The 24,962-nt window shown below is 40.1% G+C and overlaps 1 protein-coding gene and 2 long non-coding RNA genes across 9 annotated transcripts in view; all 3 read right to left on the bottom strand.

Moving 5' to 3' along the window:
- Positions 1-4,656, bottom strand: part of LOC103137359 (uncharacterized) — a 20,923-nt gene extending 16,267 nt beyond the window's left edge. For 2 of the 3 annotated variants that reach the window (XR_001661941.1, XR_476122.2), the window contains exons 1-3: positions 4,334-4,656; positions 3,588-3,734; positions 674-751 (exon numbers count right to left, since the gene is read on the bottom strand). This is a non-coding gene — a long non-coding RNA (uncharacterized LOC103137359). Of the gene's footprint in view, positions 1-673; positions 752-1,845; positions 2,909-3,587; positions 3,735-4,333 lie in introns of those variants that run through there. The other variant, XR_476121.2, reaches the window with a different exon arrangement.
- A 2,445-nt stretch (positions 4,657-7,101) lies between these two features.
- LOC107836099 (uncharacterized) lies at positions 7,102-14,406 on the bottom strand. Its single transcript, XR_001661942.1, has 4 exons — positions 11,836-14,406; positions 11,494-11,703; positions 10,896-11,022; positions 7,102-7,308 (listed from the first exon to the last, which is right to left on the bottom strand). It is a non-coding gene; the product is annotated as an uncharacterized LOC107836099 (long non-coding RNA).
- Positions 14,407-17,377: 2,971 nt separating this feature from the next.
- lingo2 (leucine rich repeat and Ig domain containing 2) overlaps positions 17,378-24,962 on the bottom strand; it is a 193,998-nt gene continuing 186,413 nt past the window's right edge. For all 5 annotated transcript variants that reach the window (XM_007551070.2, XM_016670940.1, XM_016670939.1 and 2 more), the window contains one exon: positions 17,378-20,423. In XM_007551070.2, coding sequence (XP_007551132.1) covers positions 18,570-20,411 — 1,842 coding nt within the window. In that variant the 5' untranslated portion in view covers positions 20,412-20,423 and the 3' untranslated portion in view covers positions 17,378-18,569. The remainder of the gene's footprint in view (positions 20,424-24,962) is intronic.

The raw sequence follows: 24,962 nt of genomic DNA, 5'->3' as shown, positions 1-24,962 counted from the left end.
GTAAAAGTAAAGAAGTAGTTTATCAATAGATTTAATATTTAAAAATTATCAGATGGACCAAAATATAAAATTTGGGAAATCCCCCCCCCAAATTGATGTCTTTCAATATAAAGCTTATGAAATGATAATGAAACTACAGGTGTGTGTTTGGTGAATTTTTGGTTAAATTTGCTCTTCATTCCCTGAAGTTACTCACAGTGGGTAGATAATCCATAAATTTTAATCAAGTAAAAGTCATAATATTTAATAAAATTATTCAAATAAAAATAAAAAGTACAGCTTAGTAGAAATAAAAGTATTTATTGAAATAAATGTAACTATTAAAACCACAAGAAGTTTTAATTCATTCTCACAACAAGCTGCATAGGAGACATAAAAACATGGGAAAGTTGCTCTGATCAGATGAGACCAAAACTGAACATAATGAAAACGCTGCATGTTTGATGGTAGGGATGAAAACAGAAGTTATTACAAAGACAAGAGAGCAGAAACTCAACAGCTTTTAATCTGTTTCTCAGAGCATGAATGTTTAATTTGATCATTTTTCAAAATAATCTAAAGCAGCCGTTAGATGGAGAATTAAATGATGGAATTTTAAAAGATAACTGTTGATAAATATTTAAAGATTAATACTGTCTGTAATATTTCAGGCCTGAGGACAAACAGTGCTGACCTGCAGTGATGAAGGTCAAAGGTGAAGCTTTCAGTCCGTCTTTCTTCTTCTTGATTCCAACCAGAAGTAGGGGTCAAACTTAGGGATGGAGGACAGTGAGAATATTTTACCACAACAGTTAAAAAATAAATGAGAAAGTGTTTTCTACCTCAGAGAGGATGAGAAGTCATTTAAAAATGGGTCTGGCTCCTTTCTGACGGTTTAACGCTGCAGCGTAAGGTGGGTGTGTGGAGCCTCAGGGCAACCTTAAGCTACAGCGACTGGGGTCAAAGGTCAACATGGTGTGGTTGTTCAGTGGTTAGCTTCGTTACCTCGCGGCCTGCTGGTCTCATGCCCGCTCTCTGTCACCGTGGTTAAGTTAAACTAAGGTGTGAAAGTTTCTCGGTTCGGCGACTTTCTGCTGATCTGACCTGAAAATACTGAATGAAAAACTGAAACCTGTGAAAACTGGATTAGAACCAATCCAGAGAAAAAATAACGGCAAACACTAAAACCAGCTCTCTGACAAATACATGACATTTATTCAGGAAGCTTTATATATAAAAAAAAAACAAAACGGCAACAAAAATAAGTCAAGGGTCAAATTTAGAATTTCTAAAAACAATAAAAGACAAGATCACCTTTGAAAACAGCCTTTTCTGTTTATTCAGGTTATCTTTATTGAATATTCAGACTTGTTTCAAGATCTAAAATGTTTCAGTTTAACACAAAAGCAGAAGAAATCTGTGAAGATGAACACACTTTATTCACAGAACCCTTTACATCCTTCGTTTTAGGCATTTAAGCTACAAGCGGTTACCCGGCAACCGCTGTGGCTGTTACACCATTATAATGTGCAACATGATTTTTCTATAGGGGTAAAAATGGCTCCTGGGTGGGTTTGGTTCTAATTATTATAATTACTTTATTTTGTACACCAGACATTCGATTAGGAAAAGTCATGAACTGTAAGGTTTTATTAGGCAGAGCTGCAGGAAACTGAAAATACACAGAGGATAAAAATTAACTGACTGCAGTTATAGTGGAGAAATAAAAGTGTAGCCTTGTTGTCAGATAATATTTTGGAGATTCAAAGCTAAGCAAAACTTCACCGTAATGATCTGAAGAATGTTGTTGGGATTTATTAGCAAATCTAAACCTCTATCAGGAAAAAATAAACTTATGGTGCTTTGTTTTCTGTTTTCTGTTGGTTTAATTGGCTTTTTTATTGACAATGTATTCATTCGCAAACAGTTTTACAACAGAACATTGAAACAATTTTATGAAATAGTTACTGTAGATATACAATAGAGAGAATAATACACACAGTTAAAAAAGAAAAGAAAAACTCCCTTATATAATCACAGCTTGGGAATTAGCTTTGAGTAATCCTCACTGCATTTATTGTTATTCAGTTCTAGCAGACATTTCAAAACTGCAACATCACAGCCATGAACGGTCAGGTGTTTTACCACAGCAGTCATTTTACATATTTCAAATAAAGACAAAATAAATTAAGAAAACACACACCATCAGCTGATCTTTGTGATTAACAGTTGAAATGCATAACACCTTGAATTATTGTACATTTAAAATAAATAAAACTTCAAAAATGAACAAGAAAGCTCAATAAAAAATACAGATGAGTAACAACACACCTGCACAGAAAGGAACTGAACAGTTCAAGAACATCCAGGTGACACCAGTTCACCTGTCCGGGACAAAGGAACCGCATAAAAACCAGTCAGTTGTTCCCACACATGCTGCAGCAGTAAGGCCTAACGGCCGACAAAAACATCCATCCTCCGCTGACATGCGTATAAAAACTGAAACGAACATCTAACAAACATGCTAGCTAAAACACATTTTGACCTCTACAGCAACTTTTAGGTCAACAAAACTCCGTGAGAAACTTCTTAATGAAACAACCACAAAGGCGCTGGTGAAAGAGGAAGTGATGTCACATGTTCATCATCTTCTTTTGTATTTTATTGGCGGATGGCAAACCAACTTAAGGTGCATTTACCGCCACCTGCTGGACTTACATCGCATGTAACGCAAAAATAAAATACATAAAGTTTCTCAAAATGATAACATAGATTTTGTATAATAACCAATATAAAATTGAAAGTCAATAAAATTAAGAAAATAAAAATACATACAATTAATAAGTAAGGGATTTTGATGGAATGTATTATGCTTTGTTTCTTCCATGCTACAGATGGCGGATTATAAAAAGACTTGATATGGTCTGCACTGTTGTGTAGAAATGATGTGAAGAACCCCGTGGCAACCAGAGGCGGATCAGGGCACATGCAAGCAAAGTATGAATTTCAACACAAACCAAAGAACATTTTTACATTTGTTTATTGAGGATGAGAATACCATTAACTTCACCATTTATAAATACTCCTGAAGCTTTGAACCAACTCATGAACCCACTATGGCTATAACTTTAATCTGTCTGATTATAAGCTGATTATAACTATTACAATAATTCAAAAATTCAACATTTGGAAACTCTGCAGAGTGCCTAATAAAGTAAAGGAGTGGATGGTTAAAAGAGCAGCATGTGTTAACTGTGTCATCACAAACACACCAATAATTCTTCAAAATAAACATTCTTCCTGTTTGAGTCACTCAAAATTAAAATTAAAATTAAAAGTTTATAACCACCAGCTGTGTGTTGTCATGTTCTACATAAAATGGCATTAATCTCCTGAGACAACATTAAACTAATCAGACTGAGGATTAACTTGGACGTGTAAAAATCTCTTCCCAAACTTCCCAAGTCTTTACTGGATATTTGCTCCTGTCATGTTGAGATTCCTGGCAGCTGAAACCATTTAAATCCAGTTCTAAAGCAAATTTTGCCCCTAGGATTATTCACCGTAACATCATATGCATTAGTCCACAAACACTGAGACATATATACCTTAATCCTCAGAAAGGGCACGGCCTGGAACGGCTGCAGAGAAATAATTCCTGTCTGCAGGCGTTTTCAAATCTCCAGTCAAACAGGAGAAAACTCCTCCATCCGAGGCTCTGGCAAGCAGACAGTAACCCTGAACCCATTAACCATCTGTAACCAGGAGGAGATCATTTAAACAGGCAGAAACTTTTATTTTAAAAATGCTTTGATCGTTTAAAACAACTGTGTACCTTTAACCCTGAATATAATGTGCTTCACCTGATCAGATCTAAATAATCAGAAATAGTTCATGTGTTATTTTCCCAGTGGAGAGTTTATATAAAGCAAAGTTTATCTCAAGGTTTAGCTCAAGTTCAGGATTTTTCTACATTCAGCAGATTAATCTTTTTTTTTTTTAAATCAGTTTTCACATATACATATGTGAAAGCTAATTAGCTCAAATGCGATGCGGTGATGGGGGTGGAAGCATTTTTTTTGACTCGGAACAGCCCAGCGCCCCGTTAAACAGGTAAACCTAGCCAACCTCCTCTGATTTAATTTTGACCGTCACAACCTTTTCCGTCTGTTCTCAGCTCTGCCCAGGGTAGACTACTTCTTCTAGCCTACCGGGTTGAACAGGCAGCCTGTTTAATTTGAGCCGTTAAAACTGTTCCTGTCTCTGCACCTCCACCCTACTTCCATTGCATATTTTTAAATACATTATCCATGAACAACAATAATAGCAAACTGATAGAAAAAAAAATACTTACCTTACAGAGAAAATTTGGATTGCCAACATAAATTCACGGCGAAAGGGACTTCCAACTCGGAAAGCGGCGGGCTCCAGACTAATCCGGTTTAAACTGGTTTTTCTATTCGTGCAGTTTTATTGTTGCATTACTGCCCCCTTATGGCCAAGAGAGGTATTGGTGTGCTAATTCACTTAACTAAATTTTGTTGCGTTCACACAAAATTATTTAGGTTAACATGCGACAAAATCATGTTATCGTTACTTGAATTAATTAATTAAACACAACAAACACAATTTTTATGTGTTAACTTGAAATGATATATTAACATAATGTGAACAACTGCCATGTTTCACTTTTTTGAGGGTACAAACCTTATAAAACAATTACACAGCTGTGAACAGATTGCTACATAAACTATATTATTTTTTATTTTTTTTTACTGATTCATATTAAATCTGATCAAAGTCAGATAGAAATATCAAAAAAATATATTTTTAAAATGAGAGAATACTGAGCAAGAGATTTTTTGCAGATTATTTTTCATCAGATTCAACAGTTTACATCCTTTCTCTGAGTCAGACGGTCTTGGGTCAAACATTTCGTCTTTTAATCCCTCATAATCTGATGGCATTAGCTGCAGTAAAGCGTTCACACACCATGATACTACCACTCCTTTACCTCAGTGTTTTCAGACCTGCATGTTTCCTCCATTTTCCTTAGAATGTAACTGAGGTCTTTGTGCTCAGAGGTTTTATGTTGCTTTGGCTTCTTCCTCTGTAAGTGGCGTTTCAGCTCATGCAGAAACAGAACTGACACTGAGACATGCATTCATATTGGCTTCCAAAATAGTTTAATTATAATGTATGTAAACATCTAAATCTGTAAAGTAAAAGAAAAACAATAATAATAAACATTCAGTTTCTCATTATTCTGGGATTGAGCAACTGGAAGTTGTTTTGGTAACGGAAATCAATCAAAGCGGTGATCAGCACCATGCTGACCGACTCCACACAGGAAGGCCTGAGTGAACCAGGATTCAAACACAAATCATCTGAAGCTTTCCTTTAATGCTGATTTTCACTGGATGCTCTTTTCATCGACTGTAACAGCATCAGGAAATACATAGAACGTTAGCTGATGGAGCTGCAATCAATACAGACGATTGGTTTGGGGAAAAGCTGTTTTTATTGATGTTTGGTTGGAAAAGAAATTTTTCAGAAGATCAGTTCTAAGACTGTTGTCGTTGAGCGTCTCAGACCGATTTACAGAACAAAAGTAACAAACCGGAAGTAAAAGTCTGGAGTCCATCCAACATCAACGTCAACAAAACAATAAATCTGATAGAGGAAACCAATATTTACACTCCAAAACGCAAAACCTTACTCAGTTCTTCTCTCTTGTTTCTAGTTCAGATATATTATTATACTTGGGAAAAAAAACTAACTTCCAAGAAACTTTTCAGAAAAATGTAGAAACTTGTTTAAGTCAATAATTCCTCAATATTTATTTATATATATAAAAAATATTACAAATATTTTTCCATTTATGAGAAAACATTTTTTCAATTTTTCAATGGCAGCAGAATTAGAACCTTTTTTAAAGGCAATATTAAATAATTTTTCTTACTGAAAAGTTTATTGGAAGTTAGTTTTGTCTCATTTCAAAAGGACGTCTGCTCTAGAAACCAGACAGAAATACTTGGTAAGATGTTGTTTTTCTCCTCTTACTGGTTCTATAAATCATGTGATGTTTCCTGGTTGCTTTAAACTGTGGGCCGGTTCAGGGGCCGACTAGCTGTGTGGCGCCGTTTCCCACACCATGGCGCACCAACAGGCGCTGATGCATGCGCAAATGAAGACGGATTGCGTATGATGACACAAGTCAAGTTTAATTTGCTCTTTTGCCAAAAGCAGAAAGAGCAAAGGAAGAGAGATGCATCACCGGCGCTGGAACTTAACTCAATATATTACAAAGCCCAAAGGTGTAGCTTTGATCTTTCCTTGTGAAGAGTTGTGACAGAGCCGTTCCACTCTTTCTGAACTCAGGTGGCCCTTCACACAATAGCCAGAGAAAATAACTTCATCTCCCAGGCTAAATAAGAAGCTCTTGAAGATCTACACAGGAAAGAGATGCAACAACCAGATGAAATTGTATTATTCTTCTCCAAAGTTGTTTCCTTTCACAGAGGAGAAGAGCTGCTCTGCAGACTGATACCTGCGTGGATTATAATTCTCTTATCTCTGCAGGCACAGGTGGGGTCGGATTATTTTCAGCACAATAAGTTTAAATATCAGCAGAAAATCTATTTTATTATCCTCAGTTGGGAAATTCAGTGTGATTTATTTTGAGTCGAGATTCTTGTCACCCTGGAAACTAAAAAAAAGCCTCCCTCCTGTGGAGTTCTGTTTGTTCTGCTGACCCGGGTCAGAACCAAACACTGACCTCATGTTACTGAAACACTGGAAATTTATTTATATGTTCAAATCTGAAGTAATTTACTGGCAGTAAAGTGCAGAGCATCTGGAAAGTAATCACACGTTTCACTTTTTTTGTACCTTTTCTTATGCTACAACATTATTCCAAATTATATCAAATTAATCTTTCCTTCAAAAGGCACAAATGATTCTGTCTTTTACCAGATCAGGAATATTTTAAATTAGTTTTTGTAAGAAAGCAACGTGTCAACTCAATGTTAGCCTCATTAAAAAAGGAATCCAGTTTACAAAGTCTTTGGAGATTTCTTTTGCAGAAAATGGAGGGTGGAGAGCAACATTCTAGTCCTGCTACAGATTCTTAGCTGGATTACGGTCTGGACTTTGACTAGGCCACTCTTACACATGAATCTGCTTGGATCTAAACCATCCCATAATATCTCTGGCTGGATGTTCAGGCTGGTTGTTCCTCCATTATTGTCCTGGATTTAGCTCCATCCATTCTCCCACAGCATGATGCTGCCACCACCATGATGTTCACTAAAGTTCAGCAGAGAGAATCTGAGGGCAGAAACAGAAAAGCTGCATTAATGTTCAGATTATTCAACAATTAACTAAAAAACAGGCCAGAATATTTGACTTTTATGTCACATTTGTCTCCCTTTTCCTAATTATGCATTAATTCATTCATAACACATGAAATGCATGATGTAAAAATAATCTAAGATTTCAATAGACATGGATGCTTTTGCAATGCTCTGTGTTTCAGCAGCAGGTTGTAATGAGGCTCTGATTGCATGCAAAAGAAACTCAAAGTGTGCAACCTGGCACTGGGAGACGCAGGACTGATGACGCTACAATCTGGGCTGCTACAGATCTGCAGCACGCTCTCACCAAACTTTTCAGAGAATTTGGCTCTTCCACACCCAGAGGCAGCCTGCTTGCTTCTGCTCCGTGTTGCCATCTGTGGTTACACCCTGACGCTTGTCCACATATTCTTAACTTTTCCCTCTGAATCTGTTTCCTGTTGCAGTTTGCATCAGAAAATGCGGTCCGGGCTTGAAGCAGCGATCTCTCCCTGGACCCCTCAGGTCCAGCTCCTCCACGGTGCTGCCTGGCTCTTCGGAGACCTACTGCTAGCTCAGTTTGGTGAAGCTCCTCTCTGCTCTGGCCTCACAACACTTAGATGAACTCTGCACTGGAGTCAGAATAACACAGCTGCCAACCTGCTGCTGCAGGCAGAAACTCCACCCACACACTGTGGCAGATACTGACATCCTGTTTCCTTAAAAACATCCAAAATCCAGAGAGTTCTGCGTTCTCCTGAAGTACACTGGAGATAAGTGTTACAGATCAGTTTTAATGGACTTTTATTCCTAACTACCCCTCATAGTGAAGCTTTCAACATCATGTTAAGCATGTAAACCATTATGAAGAGAATAATGGCCCTAATATAGGAGAAGGAGTGCGTAAGTAAGGCTGATGAGTCAATAAAGTCTGAAGGATTCTTTCTCCTGGATGATACAGGAACAGTAATGATGCTCTATAATAATGTTACAATACCAGATCCACTTTAGCTCAGTGGACTCAGAGCCGTAAACATTGATTTAAAACATGCAGGTCGTCAGCGGGCAGCTGGTGCTAAACGGAAAGAAAGACTAAATGTTCAAATGAATAAAAAGAATTAAGTACAGATTTTATTAGGATGTTAACTGGGTAACAGGAAGAGGTGTATCATTTTGAGGAGGAAGGAAAAGGAAACGTAAACATCTAAAATAGTTTCACATGTTTTCAGTCCCTTCATTTTTATTTATTTTGTTAGTTCATGGAAATCATTTTCAGGGTTTTGTCTCAACCAGATTAAAAAATTTAGGGTCAGAAATTTTTGCCCATTTTTGGTAAAAAGCTCAAACTCAGTCAGGTTGGATGGAGAGCAATGCTCAAGTCCAGGGATCAGGACTTTGTTTAGGCCAGTTTTACCCATGAAGCTGCTCTGACATGATCATAATACCTCTTGCAAACATGAATTATAAGTGTTTTTTTCAACAACAGCTTTCTGTCTGCCTCTCTTCCATCAGGAGAAAATAAATACACATAAAAAATGCAGTTTTTCACAGAGTTATTGCTTTACATTTCCACAACAGAATAACACTAAACTAAAAATACCAGTGAATTTTATTGGTAATTGTGCTTTTTTGAAAACATTTTCCAAAAATATCAACTTCACATAGAAGAAAAAATAAAACAATATATAAATAAAATGGCTAATCTTGTGAAATGGCAATAATTGTCCCATAGTAGAAATTGATAAAAATCATAAGTTGCGATTTTTTGAAACGGTAATGAAGCAACGTTTCCGTCTCTAAACAGGTTTAAATGAGTTGAAATATGAAACTCATATTCACAAATCGCAAAACGTTTTTCTCTCTCCCCTCATTAAAGATCCCGCCCCCTTTCTGTCAGTCAGCTGATTGGCCAGATGCTCCAAAAACGACCTAGTTAAAGTAAACAGAATGCAGCACTCTACAGTGAGCTAAATATTATTTAGCTAGCATGTAGCTCATCTTAGCACATCTTATGTAGAAGGAATGGAAGTGCTACTGATTATTATTAGAAACAAAAATAATTTTAGTTTTTAAAATTTATATATTAAATTATATTTTGTTCCCATTAAGAGAAAACGTTTCCAGTGCAGCTGCAGCATGTAATCATGATGTGGACTGACGCAGCGTTAGCAGGACGCCGCCTTCACCAGCTCCGCCTGAAGGCCTGCTCTGGTCAGGAGCAGCAGAAAGCAGAGCAGAAACCCGGCGCAGCACGGAGCCTCACACTCAGCCGCTGCACTTGTTTTCTAGCAGCAAAACCTCAGTGGAGATTTTCCCACTGAGTGAAAATAAATGTAGTGCCCAGGAAGGGCAGAACAGAGAGGCGCTGATTGCGAAGCTTCAAATCTGGTCATGCGTCTGAAATCCTCTGCTATCCATGTGTTTATTTATTTAGCTGCTGCAGAGCCTCAGGATGCCGTGCTGAATGTACATTTGATTCCTCAGAGAACCGTTTGTCCCATTTTTCTCGTATAAGGTTTTTAGTTGAGAGTCGTTCACCAATCCATCCGCCTGCAGTTTTCTACTTATCTGAGATCAGGATGGGAAGGTAACAGGTCATGATCCAGGTTCCATGGAGCGCCTGGAGCAGCTCCAAAAGGAAACCCCCACTGTCAGCCTGATAGACCACATGAGCCCTCACCTGACCCCATCACCTGACCCCTCACCTGACCCATCACCTGACCCCTCACCTGACTCCTCACCTGACCCCATCACCTGACCCCTCACCTGACCCCATCACCTGTTGTTGACTTACCATCCAGAAACTGCTTCCAGCTTTCTTGATGGTTTTGCAGGAGGCTCCACTTCTGCTTTTCAAAGATGTAAGATTGTAGAGTCTGTTTCCATCCATTTTCACAGGATCTCATTTGGATTTAAAGTGACAGAGGCCCTCAAACAGCTGAAAAGAGTAAGAACTGAATTTCTAGATCAATTCAAATTTCTTCATTAAAAAATAATTTAGTGTAAAAATGTAGCAAACATGTTTCTGTTGCCGATAGACGTATCCTGACCTGTTCAAGGTAACCTCTAATATGATGTTCCTGTCTTTACAACGTTTTTTATGAGCTACAACTCAACATGCACACCTAATTACTATCAACACTTTATGCATTTTATTCCATGCGGTAAGAAACAAGCTAATGATTTAAAACTCATGCCAGGTGATTTTCTGTAAGATCTGTATTTGAGGTTAGGGTCATTTGAAAGCAGTGACTCTAGCAAATAGAAATATCAGTATGGTAATTATTAATATATGTATTCTGAAACAGTCTAAAATTTTATTGAAAGAATTAAAATCACATAAATGAAGATTAGGACTTTGAACATATATGTTTTGGTTTGTACATTCAGACTCAGGTCAAACATAAAAAGCGTCTGTGGACGTTTTAAAGAATCAGAGCCGACTCATCCGCTGCCTTCAGAGTCAGACGTCGTCCTGTGAAAGTCACTTTGGTCAGCAGCGCTGACAAACTGGTAAAAATATGGATTGGTAGAATCAGACCTAAAATAAAAGAACCATAACCCAAAGAGTCTGAGCCTCACCTGCATGGCTCTGGTTGGGTCAATTAGTCCTGTGTCCGTCCTCTGCGCTCTGAGCAGAAACAGAAAGCTTCAGCTGTCCGGCTCTGCTGAGCCTGTTCTCTCTGCAGCTCCTGATTTCTGTTCTCAGCTGTCAGAAGTGAAACCCGACATGGTCAGCTGCTGGTAAAAACGGATCCAATTCAAGGTTTGACACGTGCGATCTGACATGCTTTCCCGCTCAGCAGTTGTAAGGGGAACTTAGCGAGGCCCTGTTGTCTGGCTGCTCTGCTCCCACTTCTCCTCCAACACCGTGTTTCTGTCTGCTCAGCTGACACTCCTAGGGCCTTTCTGCATTCCCCCCACTTGGGAAAACAATAGATTTCAGCGCATGGGCATGTCAGCAGCCAATCTGAACGGCTTCATCCTTTATGTTACACGAGGCTCAAAACCAACAAAGTTTGATTATTTTTTCAATTCCAAAAATAATCTGAAATGCAGAAAAGCACTGATCCTGTGGTCCATGTTTCTGTTTAATGCTTTTTGGTTGTCTTGCATGACATCTGTTTTAACTAACACATTGCATGAACACGTGTCAGTTTTGCATATATTTCCAGCTCACCTTAACTGAGATGTTAAAGTGAGAGGCTTCTGCAGGCCTCTGCATCTCCTGGACATTATTTCTATGGCTGCTTGTTGATCCTCAAACAGTGATGGCCTGTGGGACCAGAACACAGTTAGCATCACATTCAAGCATCAACTCTACCTACAAATGATGGAGATATTTACAACCAGAGCCTCAGGAAAACTTCAAAGTCTTTATAAGTCAAAACTCCAGTTTAAATACCATAAAAAGGGAAAATATCAGTGTAAGAATATCAGTTATTAAAGCCACTCCAAGCATAAACTGCAAAATCATTCAAAAATAGCAGAAGTAAAATAGCATGTTACTTCTCAAACTTACAGTTTGAGAAGTAACGCTGGCTGTAATTCAGCTGTCTAACTTTGTCCACACATGCAGTCTCTGTGTGGGGATAACAGAAACATCTCCATAGCTGAACTCAAGGCCTCATCTGTCTGCCTGAATAAAAACATCTTCTATCTCCAGGCTGGGACACGTAAAATAACCCGAGGAAATAATAAAAGCTTAAAAATGTACAGAATAACAATACATACACAAACAACCTGGAACTCAAGTAAACAGCTGCAAGTCCTGCACCAGACCTCACTTTGTATGTTTGCTTTACTTAGAATAATTGTAACCTTGTGAAAATAAATTAAAAACTAAAATGAGAGATACTTTACTGTCCCTGAGGAAAACCCATAGAGGTGCAGGTTTACATGCACACCAATAAAAAACAAAATATGATGAATATTCCATCTACAGTATATCGACTCCATTCCAGTTGAACTCGGAACTGGAAATTCCGACTTCCCATTTTGAAAAATTAACTGATTTGCTCTCCAAAGTTGGATTTCCAGCTGGGAAACTGGGAGCAGCTCCCACTACCCCCAGTTACAACGTGTCAGAGCAACTTCCTGTTTCAATATGGCCGCTCCTCGCGCCACCAGCAGTGAGTTCTGGTTCTGGTGGAAACATGATTATTTTATAAGACACACATGCAAGAGAGTGCGTCTAAAGTTAAAGCTGCATGTAGCGCCTGAAGCTCTAAACCGAATTAATTCAAAGTGGCCTTACCTTTTCGAAAATAGATTATGTTTGTCAGAGGAACTGCAAACAGTATTTATGGGCGTTGCCATGGTGAAATCCCGGCTTGTTAACTGGAACGTTGTTTCCTCTGGTCTGACGTCAATCCCAGCTCCAAGATCCAACTTCTGCTGTGACGCATCTTGGGGTTTTATCCTGTGAAAGGTGCCTTATAAATAAAGTTTGTCTTGCTTTACATCTCTAATCTAAAATTCGTCCGTTGCCGTTTCATTTCTGTGTGATGTGAAGAGGAGGGGTGACAGTACACATCCCTGTGGTGCACCGTTGTTGTTTGTCTTTGGAAACCAAAGTCTCCTTTTAATAGCAAGGATTAATAACATCATGCCGTAAAGGTGTTATATTTCTAATTATAGGTGTTTTATAACCAGATTTAATTCAATCTAGTAGAGCTGGTTCAAAACTGCAGTACCACCTACCGCCCTTAGGGGCGCTAGGCTGTAAGTCGCCTCAGGGTAAGAAAAATGACCTAAAATGATAATTAATGTAAACCAGTTTTTGCATGAGATGAGATATGGGCCGAGGTTTTAAGGGCATTTTTAATTACCTGTTTTCTGTCTGAATCCGTCCCTTTAATTCCTGCATGATGCCGTTTTTGATTCGCCTCCCAGCTGCTGAAAGCACCACCGTTTAGCTATTCCACACCTCGCTTTGAAAATCCCAGAAGAAGAAAGCTTAGGTGACATTTAAGCATTTATGAGTACAAATGTAAGTCTTCTTCTTGAGGGCTTAACCTTGATGGAGTTTAAATCACTCTTGGTTTCACAATGTGGAAGGGAAGCGTTCCCACTCCGCTTCCCTTCATGTGTGGAGTTCAGCCGCGGCAACACATCCAAAAATATACCTGCAATGATGAAATATCCCAGAAGAAATTTATACTAATGTAGAATGATGCCTCCTCAACAGCAAAAGCAAAAATAAATGATAACTTTTTTCTATCAAGAGGAAATATCGAGGTGAAATGTGAAACTTTCTGTCTCTTCGGCCCAATTTGAAGCCCCATTTATCATTAAACAGTTACATAGGCAAAGAATTCAATTTTTCCTCCTCTCATTTCGTTTTTTCATGACTGCGTATTCGGGAAAGGGCGAAAACATAATTACAGAATGCAGCAACACACTAACAAAGAAATATCGACTGTTGGCTTCCAGGAGAGCGCTGGGTGTGAACTGTGCCGGTTTTTGTTGCTAATAGCGCTTCACCCTCTATTATCCTGGAGACATTTTTCACTGCAGGCTGGAGCATTAGAGAGGTTTACATCTAAAAGGAAGGAAATAACTCTTTCAGTCCCGCAGCTTCATCTTTACAGTGAGGAAACACAAAGGCAGGCAGAACGCTAACAGAGTTAGCTTTCTCCTGAGCAGGTTAGCGGAGGTGCACAGCAGCACATGCTTGTTGTGCTCGTCCCGTCAGACAGACGCAGTTTTTGGGTGTCAGGTTGGAAGAGGAGTCGGTTCACATAGGAGCTCATTTGGCAGAGCAGCGCCACCGGGGAGCCTAATGAAAGCTCAAAGCCTGGGCTGGAGCTGGGACCAGTCAAACCACAGCCTCTCTCCCTTCCTCTCATATGATTTGCAGGTTTTTACCCTCTTCTATGTGCTACAGTGTGTAGCCTGCAGGGCTTGTTGAAAATCTATTCAAAAGCATAGCGTGTAATTTCAAAACTACATCAGTTCTAACAAGCGCATGTTTTTTTCGGATTCCTTGGAGTTGTTTTGCAGATATGTGTATTCACACCGACTGCAGTGATAAACATAAGCCCTCCTCATCCTCAGCTGACTTCTTTCTCACGAGAAACGGCTTATTGACGCGTTCATCCACCCAGAGCGCCGTGTTCAGGAGCTTTGGTGGGATACAGCGCCTCGTATCCTTCATTCTTTTAAAGCATGGCGCTCCGAGAATTCACAGCAGCTTCAGCTTCGTGATGAAATTCGGTAAATTTCAACACAGAATGGAAAAACTGAAACAGCTGCAGTTTCACGGACGTGATATGGATTCATTTCACACAGAATTAGAGCGTTTATTTTGGTTAATGTTGCAGTAGTTTGTCACTAAATCAGACCAATAAAGTAGGATTTTCTAAACAAAGTCATTCATGTCCTGTACTGGATGAATTACTGCGTCAGTGCGGCGTGACACGGAGGTCAGCCTGTGGTTCTGCTGAGGTTTGATGTCTTTGTTGGTTCTGGTGTCTCTCATCTTCCAATAGATTCTCAGTTTGGGCTCAGGTCAGATACGGTTGCTGGTGTTGCCATGGCGATAGTACCAAATCATCACAGACTGTGGAAACTTCACTCTGGACCTCCAGCCACGGGGATCCTGGCCCACTCCGCTCCTTCTCCAGACTTTCAGACTTTGATCTCCAGATGAAACAAAAACTTTCCTTTAATCTGAAAACACGACTCTGGTTTCGGTTCTGGCTCTCAGGTAAGATGGTTCTGATAAAGTCTCTGTCTTTTGAAGCTCTGACTTCAGCTCCTCCTGAATGGACTTTTCTCTTACCGATCACACCACATGTAACACCACCGGTGACAACTGATGATAAAATATGAAATCATAAACTAACTTCAAATTGGGGATGAAATGATTTCAGTGTTTGGTGGTTTTAAAGTGCGAAGGAGGCGGAGTCTGCAGCTTCTCATCGCTCTTCCTTTGCAGAATCTTCTCCGCGTTTAGGAAGATGCAGATGCAGCAGTTCAGCTCCAGGAAAATCTGCTGCATTATTTCCGCTGAGAGGCCAAACAAAAAATATGTTTACTTTCATTATGCATTTTGATGTTACCTTTTTAATAGTTATTTTGTTTTGATGTTTTTGTCTAAGATCCTGAGCTGTGAATACGTTTAAAAGGCCCAGTGGATCCACTGTCACCTCTGTGTTCAGGTTTTTTATTTAGTATTTGTGATGCTGCTGCATATTTTTGCGTCTGTACATTGTTTGGATTTATAGAATAAGATGTCGTCTCAATTTGATCAAACTCTCCATTCAAACTTCATTTAATGCGTGACTTGCTGTGGGTGGTGTTACACTTACAGGAACTTATTACCTCTTATTCTGTCTTTTTTTCTTTTTTTTTTAGGAAGTCACGTTTTCTCAGTTAGGAACTCAGCAGCAGTCTGCCGGATTAAACTGCAGATGTGACACAGCTTCATACTTTACGATGTTTACTCGCTGACTGTTTTCAGTGGTGACAACTGCAAAGGAGAAAAACACAAGTGCAGGTTTCCAGTTTACCAGTTTTCAGTTTCCCGGCTCTATGCTTGATTATTCATGTGATTAAAAGTTCTGAAGAGTGTCTGACCTTTCAGAAACTGCATAATTTCCATCTTGATGACTGAAGTAAATGACCCCTTTGATTGGTTGTGAATAATTACAGTGATAAGTCTGTTGGTGAGGTTTTTCCTGTGCAGCTTGTGCCATCGACTGTCCAATCTGTACAGGAACTGCATTCGTCGCTTTAGGCTGAGACTCCCATCTGCTTTGGAAAATCATCTCCCTAATTAGGAGGAGAACAGAGGTGGTCAGACGAGTCAATAGGTGATGAGAGGAGAAGCAGCTTCACTGTGGTCACACCTGTCCACATGCAACAGACACACACAGGCCTGATCAAAAAACAATTAGGACCAAGAGATCTGCATAAAACACAGCATCAGAGCCAATATCTCCATGGAAATGAAATTCACATTTAACCCATCTGACATGTGTCCAGGCTAAACAGACTGACCTTCCACCCAGTGCTGTGAATCACTTAATATTTGGTTAAAATGAAGACAAGTACAGTATGTTTTATAAAAGGTTTTGTTCAGATCTAATAAAAATATATCTTTAGAATATACAGCTCTGGTAAGATGTTTACACCTGAATGTCAGGTTAAATGTCAGGATAGTTTGAAGTGTTTAACGATGAATTGTTCATTTTCCTGAGTGGGATGGTTATGCAACAACATTTCTGTGATTTTTTTTGTCCTCATCAACATTCATTTGTGCTTATTGCTGCAGACTGATCATTGGACTTTGATGTTTTTGTTAACAGAATTCTTGGTTCTAATAATTTTAGCATACCGTTCAGGTCCAGAAGCAGCAAGGCAGCTCCAGAGCATCACACCACCACCGCCATGTTGGATTTTAAGAACCATGCTATTTTTATGTGACTACTCCTCTCATACTTGTTGTAGATTACAGTGTTTCTTTGAGTTTTAGTGTATTTATACATCTTATTAGGGCCTGATAAACATCTCTGGTTTCTAAGGGGGAGTTCATACCAGCCCTCTTTATTCCGCTTTAATCAAACTGCAGTTTGTTTGGGGAATCAATCAAACTCTGGTCTGGGCTCAGTTCAAGTGAACTCTGATGCAGTTTGAATGCATATGTGAACACCAAGTGGACTGGAGAATGCTCCAAAAGCAGGAAGTGGACTACAGCGCAGAGCATTCTGGGTAAATACAACCAAAACAAACGTGTGAGTCTATGCTAATGGGAAAAATGATTCAAGGCTTTTACCAAAGACTAAAGAGAAATCCTCCAACCTCTGTTTCCATTTGGTAAAGAAGGAAGTTGTGCTCCATGTCTTCAGGGGTTTTCATGTGCTTTCCTTCAGTGGTTCTTGGTGCAGCGCCCCCACAGGTGAGGAGGGGAACAGGTTGCTCAAAGGGTTTCTTGGTTTGACTCAGCAGAGAGAAAGAGAACCACAGCAGCTGGAAAAGGAAGAAATGTTGCAGTTTTGGTTCCCAATCAAACCTAGTCTACTGGACTATCAGGTGGGAAAACATCCAAAGACCTTAAAGTCATTTTATAGCACTTTATACATTAACAGTGAGGTAACCCTGCAAAGGAAAATAGAGAATCTGAGACTGAATCTGTGTAAAGTTGCACATCCTGTGTCTGATATCTATATGATGCAACGACAAACAGTGAACTCAATCCAGCATATTAGCAGGAATAATCTGACACATAGGTACAAATACATATTCATTTATTTCACATACATTTTTTCAACTTTTACTTTTTGTAGTTTTTACAATCTAAATGATTCAACAACAAAATGAAGAACTACCACAACAAAGTCCAAATTTTCTACAGGGGAAAATGATGCAGATGTCACTTTTGTAAAATTGACACATGTAGTTAGCCAACCAGCAAAGATACAGTTAAAGTAAAAAAAGACAAAACTAGGACAAGAAGGTGGTTTGTGACCTGGACTAGGCCGTTTTCAGGATGATCAAAGGTTCGTGTTAGGTCCTGAACAGTGTTAGAGCGTTGGCTTTCGCAAAATTATCAACATTTTCCACAAATATTTATTATTAGTAAATTCTATATGTTTCATATTATCCAGGTGGCAATCGGGGCACAGGGACAGAAACTCAGCCGTGGAGGAGAAGCCCTTCCTAAATCAATGGAAACTCGTTCTTGCTGAACATGTGGGGTTACAATTTTGGCTAATGTATCCCATGAATATTGCTATGAATAGTTCTGTTGAATGAATATCCACACAGGTACATAATGAAGCATTCAGTAAACATCCTGAACAGAAGAACTCAGGGTCTCTTTCGTTGTTCAGTGAATAAGCATGGCGCAGGACTAAACAAAGTAGGTTAATAGCTTAGATACAAATTCATACTGTACATTGTGTAGATGAGTCTGTAGTCAACCCAAAACTAAGGGCTTCTTTTTGTACATACAAATTTCAAAAAGTTAATACATGACACCTTTTGCCTTTAGGTCCTCATGGCAACAACTGTTTCCATGCCTCTTCTGAGAAGTTGCCAGCTGGCAGTTATGTAAGACGTGTAATGTGCTTTTCGCTGCTGAACTCGGCGTCAATCCAGTGATTTACAGAATGTCCCTTTATGCTAGATAGCCTAAAAAGTTTCACAACCACTTTCATTCTGTCGTTCCATTTTCAAAAAAATACTTTATGCTCCAACTGTGTCCACAATCCAGTCCTCTTCTGTCTCTTTTATATATGTATGTTTAACTTACATCATTTTCATGTTAAACCGGCGCGGACCAGCCTGTCCCTCTGCTGAATCAACATTAGTACCGTTGGACTTTGACCGAGGTACATATTCAACATCGATGTTGTTTTTATGTTTTCCTTTTCCTCTGCTCCACACAAAAAGCAGCAGGAAGCAAAACAAGACCACTCCCAGAAAGGTGAAACAGCCCATAGCGGTGGACACTAAAATAGTCTTCAGGTCCAGACCAAGGGAAATGTTGGCCGTTTCATTGGCAGTGGCGTTGTTAGGGTCTGTGTAATGCTGGGTCCTGTTGGCGTACAGCGACCCCAGACTTTTCACCGCTAATGAAGCCATCAGGGTGTCATTTCCTGCAGTGTTGGAGGCCAGGCAGAGGTACACGCCACTGTCTTGTATCTCTGCAGACTTGATCTCTAATGTGCCGTTGTTGTGCACCATCAGTCGTCCGTGGTTCCGACTCGTCAGTACTCGTCGACGTGGGGACAGCCACGACACGCTCGGTCTTGGCGTCCCTTCGGCGCTGCAGCGCAGCATCGCCTGCTGGCCCTCATCCACTGTAATTGTTTGGGTTTTATTCTCGCGAATTTTTGGCTTGGTGCACGTTACGTAATAAGACAGGAGCGCCTCCTTGAACTCCTTGAAAGGCCGACCACGGATCCCCTCGGGTGTGCTGCATTCAGGCTGCGAGTCTCCAAACAAAATGGAGTGCTTTTTCTGCAGGATCCACATGAGACGACAGTCACACACCAAGGGGTTGTTGTCGATCAGAAGGACCTCCAGAGCCTCGGGCGACTGGAACACGCCCTTTTCCAGGGTGTCCAGGCGGTTGTGGGAGACGTTGAGCACCTTGAGACCCCGTAGGCCTTGAAAGGCGTAAGGATCGATGGTGGTCAGCTGAGCTCCCACTAGATGCAACTCTCGCAACCGAACCAGCTCCATCAGCATCCCTCCTTCGATGTGGCGGATCCGGTTGAAGGACAGGTTGAGGTGGGTCAGGTAGGGCAGGTGCTTCAGGGCTTGGTAAGGGAAGGAGGATAGGTTGGTGTTGGTTATGAACAATGTGGTCAGGTTCAGGCCATGGAGGGTATTCACTGGCATGTGGTCCAGTGAAGGCCAGTTATCGATTTCTAAATGCCGCAGCCGGAACAGCTTTTTGAAGGAATACGGATGCAAAGTGCTAATGCTGAGGTAACGGAGATGAAGGCTGACCAGGTTGTGCAGGTGAGAGAGCGCCTCGGTGGGTACAACTGTAAGGTTGCATCGTTCTAAGGTCAATTCCTCCAGGCTCAGGAGTCCACTGAACGCACGGTGAGAAATATAAACCAGGTCGTTGTCTCCCACTTCCAAAGACCTCAGATTATGTAAATCCTGGAACATATAATCCAAAAGAATGACGATCTTGTTGTCACTTATATCCAGTTGGGTTAGATTGGTCAGGGCTGTGAAAACCCCCAGGGGGATGAGCTTGATTCGGTTGCTCTTCAGACTGAGGGAGTGCATGTTAAACAAGGCGTTAAAAGCTCCAGGCTCGACGTAGCTGATCAGATTCCCACTGAGGTCCAGTTCCTCCAGCCCAGGGAAGTTAATAAAGTCATCAGGGTTGATCATTGTCAGCTTGTTTTTACTCAGGTCCAGGATCCTGGTCTCGGTCGGGATGCCATCTGGGATGGTGGGCATTCGCTTGCGGTGGCAGACGACGGCCTTGGTCTGAGCCGAGCACTCGCAGCGTGAGGGACATCCTAGAGAAGAGCCCACAAAGGCAGCCACCAGTACCAGTCCAAGGAATGGCTGCCAGCATGAGACGACCGCGTGCAGCATGACTTTGTTCATACAGTCCACCATTCTGTCACGGTTCTGCAAAAAACACAAAGAAACGGTTCTTAGATACCAAATCAGGTTTTAACAAATCTGTTTTCCTGCAGAAATAACGTAAATGACACAGAATAAGACTCTGATTCACAGACTCAGATCTAACTCTGACAATTCAAACTGAACTAAACTACTGGAACTTTTTCCCAAAGCTTTTCCAACTCGATCAGACCTCCAACATGACGAGGTTCTTCCTGCATAAATTCAGGAGCTTTTCAAGGCATGAGAAATGTAAAAGGCTTTGATTCAGGCTACAATAGAAATTCCTCAAACATTCACGGTTTAATAAAACAAGGCAGATATGAGGCGCAGTAAGAAAAGGCTGCATTTTCTAGTTCTTCCACAGATTCCCTGTTAGTTTTAACTCTGTACTTTGACTAGGCCATTCTAACCCATGCCTCTGATCTTCAGCTGGATGTTGAGGATAAATGTCCTGCCTCAGCCTCAGGTCTTCACCACATAAACCTGAAACATTTGGTAAATATTCTCTACTTTGGTTTGTCTTTCACATAAAATCTCCAGATCGTATGTTTTTTTTTTTATCTTAATGTGACAAATCATTTTTGCAGAGCTCTCACATGAGCTAGAACAGGATCTAGAAATCCTTCTCCACTTTTCTCGCTTTGCTTCATTTGGAGCTACTTTTGTTTTTTTCTTGTGATATTTTTGGTTCAGCATCCAAAGAAAGAAAAACTTCTGGATGTTTCTGCATTCCCTGCCTGCCTTCTAGAAATGAAAATATGTGACTAAGATAATTAAATCTGCAAAAAGGATGAAGATAGATGTCTAAGAAAACCTTTTAACAGTGCCTTCATGATGAATATGCAAGCTAATAATTGAATAGTCTTCAGATTTATTTCATGGTTTATGGTTTCTGCAAAAAATGTCTCATTTTAGCTATAATATAAACACCATCTATTTAAAATATGCATCTCATTTCTTTTTAAAGGTCTGCTGATAATAACTACAAACAGATCAAATTATGTTGTGAGTTCAAAACATGGAAAACAATTATTATTTCACAGTGAAAGTTCAGGGGTTCATTAGTTTAATTACTGTGAGAATGAAGCTGAACGAACGTCTGACATTTATCTCCATTCATTTGTTGTTTGACTTCCTGGAAGAATCAGAAATACGGATCTCTGGTTCTGCTGTGAACTCTTCCCACCGAGTCCAGACAGGATCAAGGAGCAGGTAGAGATCCTGAGCAGAACCTCTCTGGTCCATGAAGCAGAACTTCTGCAGAACCCAGAAATGTTTCGGTTTTAATTAGAGCCGGCTGAGTCGAGCAATCAGGCTCCGATTATCCATCAGCGTCTGTCTGCCCGCCATGCAGAGTGGACACCTGCAGACCTCACATTATTTACCAACTAATTATCCCCACAGCTGAAATATGGAGTAAATATTGTTATGCAATTAAAGTATATTTATATAATATCTGACTAAACTGTAGGCATTGCTCTGGTGGAGGTCAGCTGGTTTCACTTCATCTTGGCAATGCTGCTGTATTTAAAATTAATAATCACTAAACATGTGATTAGGAATAATCTAAACATATTCTTATATTTCTGAATATGTGCTGTGGAAACTTGCAGCATGTTAACTTGTCAAGTTGATAAAAGTGCAACAAACATAACCTAAATAGCTTAGAAATAGAAGCATTTCATTTCTACGGATGACTTTGTAAGTTCTGCAGTTTGTTCACCTTCAGTGTGTAAAATAAATGGTGACAAAGTGTTGGCTGTAAACATTTTGCATCGGCATTGATCTGAGTTTGAACACCCTGGATTCTCAGGAAACATTTCAACGTGTTGGTGAGGATGTAGATAAAAAGCTGCTCGTTGTGCAATCAGCCAATAAAAAGCCACTGAAAGCGTCCGACTTCGTTCCTCTGGAAAGGTTTTCACACAGTTTGATGGCCTCAGGCTCTGATCAGAACCCAGCTCCTCCTCCTCTCTGTGCTCTTCAGCAGCAACCTTTAGGAAAGTAATTAGTGGCACATTTTGGTGTTTTTACTTGGATAATGGATGCATAAGATGGGAAAACCAAGCAGGAAAATAATAAATGCATCATTATGAGTGTTCATGCAGGATGTGAATCTGCTGCATACTGTTCCAACTTTAGAGAATCCATTTCTTTACAGATGAATTTGCAATACTAAAAAAATAACTCAGGAAACAGCTGAAAATACTGAAAGAAGGTAACTTAAAAAAATCAGTTCCAGAAAGTGAAACAAATCATTCAATTCAAAAGTTATTTATCCCAAAGGGATATTGAATGTTGTAGCTCATAATATACAAGTTTCTTCAGTCGTGATGTTGATGCTTTGAGCAAAAATAATCATCTTTACTGTCCAGTTCACTCAGCTGCTTTTAACTGATGATCAAAAATAGGAACATTTTAAAACGACATTATTTATTTTCACAGGAGATTAAAAAATACATCATTGATTTTTGTATTTTTGACTTCATCCTCACATCAAAAGCATTTATCATTTGATTTGGATCTTTATTTTGTGACTTTGTGTCTGAAGTTCTGATCCAAAGTGAAGATTTGTTCCCCTGCAGCCAGAGAGAGCGGCCAAAACAAAGGATTTACTCACAGGGCGTAAAGACAAGATTGGTTTCAGATTTTTAATAGTAATAATCTTTAAAAATCATGTTTTATTTCCTCTCCACTTCACAACCATGAAGACTTCAGTTTGTGGTTATGATGTGGCTTAAACATTTTTGTAGCCAAGATTATTCTTACTGTCTGAGACCATGAAGGAGATTCTCATCTACAGACGTTCATCTGGTCAGATCAGAGGCATCAGCAACAAAAACAGGTAAAGAGTTAGCCTGGAGTGAGCCTGGAGTTATCCTGGAGTTAGCCTGGAGTAAGCCTGGAGGGAGCCTGGAGTTAGCCTGGAGGGAGCCTGGAGGGAGCCTGGAGTTAGCCTGGAGTTAGCCTGGAGGGAGCCTGGAGGGAGCCTGGAGTTAGCCTGGAGTTAGCCTGGAGTTAGCCTGGAGTTAGCCTGGAGTTTGCCTGGAGTTAGCCTGGAGGGAGCCTGGAGGGAGCCTGGAGTGAGCCTGGAGTTAGCCTGGAGTTAGCCTGGAATTAGCCTGGAGTGAGCCTGGAGGGAGCCTGGAGTTAGCCTGGAGTTAGCCTGGAGTTAGCCTGGAGGGAGCCTGCACCCAGCTGCTCAGTGGAAGCTGCAGTTACTCACATGAACACTAGAGGTCTCATATTTTACTACATGTATCACCTCAACAGGTCAACAATGAATTTCAAAAACAAAGCAATAAAACGTTCAGATTGGTCTATTTAACAGTCAAACCTTATATGGGTTATTAAAACAGTAAAATGATAAATAATGATTTTGTTTATTTATGCAACTGCTGCTGTAAAAGAAAAGCATTAACATGCAGGTTAGCTCAGGATCTGAGAGCAATTAGCCACGTTGAAAACAGCATCAGTGAGTAATCAGATGGTCCTAATGAGGGACGAGGAGGCGCTGCTGTTTGCCTTGTCCATTACGGAGACGTCAGCCATGTGAAACAACATGGACGCCTTTATAAACCATCCAGTCTCAGGATGTGACCTGGATATGAGCAAAAACTATAAGCAGCCAAAAGCATCACTAAGGGTTTCATATGAAACAAACTGAACAGAGCTTCACAGCTACTGCAGAAGAGCAGGAACGCTCATCATGAGCTGTGCTTCAACAGGCAAACTCCATAATTCATTAACAACCACATGAAAAAATCAACATAGTGGCATGATTTAGGGTTTGGGACCTTGAGCCCTTAAAAGAGACGATCAACAGCCTCAGGGTAATAATGGCCTTCCATGCACAAATGATCCTTCTGCTTGGCTTGCAGAGCGAAGTTAAAGCTCAGTTAATCCGTGTTAATTAGAGATAAACTTGGTAGATTGAGTCTGTTTCTCCTTTTCAGCCTGATAACGCTCGGTTTGGGAATGAGTCAAAAGTGCGGCATCAGACAAAACGATCTGAATTCATCCCAGAGGGAAAGCTGTTGGGCTGACAGCTAATCCTGCGTTTAGTGGCTATAGAAACACAACATTTCTGGAGATAAGCTAACGCTAAGAGGTTGCAAAAGTTAACAGCTACATGTAAAAAAACAAAAGCAACATGGCGGGACACGGAGGACAGCTGTCCTCTTGTTGGATCAAGAATGAGGGAAAAACCTCTATTGTAAGTGTGTGCAATAAATGTGGTAAATATGCATACAGTATGAACACTGCTGGACTAAAACATTGATACTTAAAAATGAAGCCATATTCATTTATTAGTTTTTATAGCAGACATATTCACAAAGAACATCAATTCAGATACTTTGGTTGAAGTGAAGCGAGATGAAGAATAATTATTTCCAAAAAATCCAAAAAAACATCTGAAATGTGTCAGTTTGTTTAGTCCAGGTTCGTCATGATTAGAGCAAAAAGCTCTTCGGTCTCTGATGCATTTCTGAAGCTCTGAATGTTCCAGATCTACAGCAGCTTCCATCCTCACCACAAACC

This window comes from Poecilia formosa, unplaced genomic scaffold (assembly GCF_000485575.1).
Source record: "Poecilia formosa unplaced genomic scaffold, Poecilia_formosa-5.1.2 Scaffold39, whole genome shotgun sequence".
Lineage (NCBI taxonomy): Eukaryota > Metazoa > Chordata > Actinopteri > Cyprinodontiformes > Poeciliidae > Poecilia > Poecilia formosa.
Note: the sequence above shows the minus strand (reverse complement) of the source record. Positions and strands in the feature narration are given on the sequence as shown.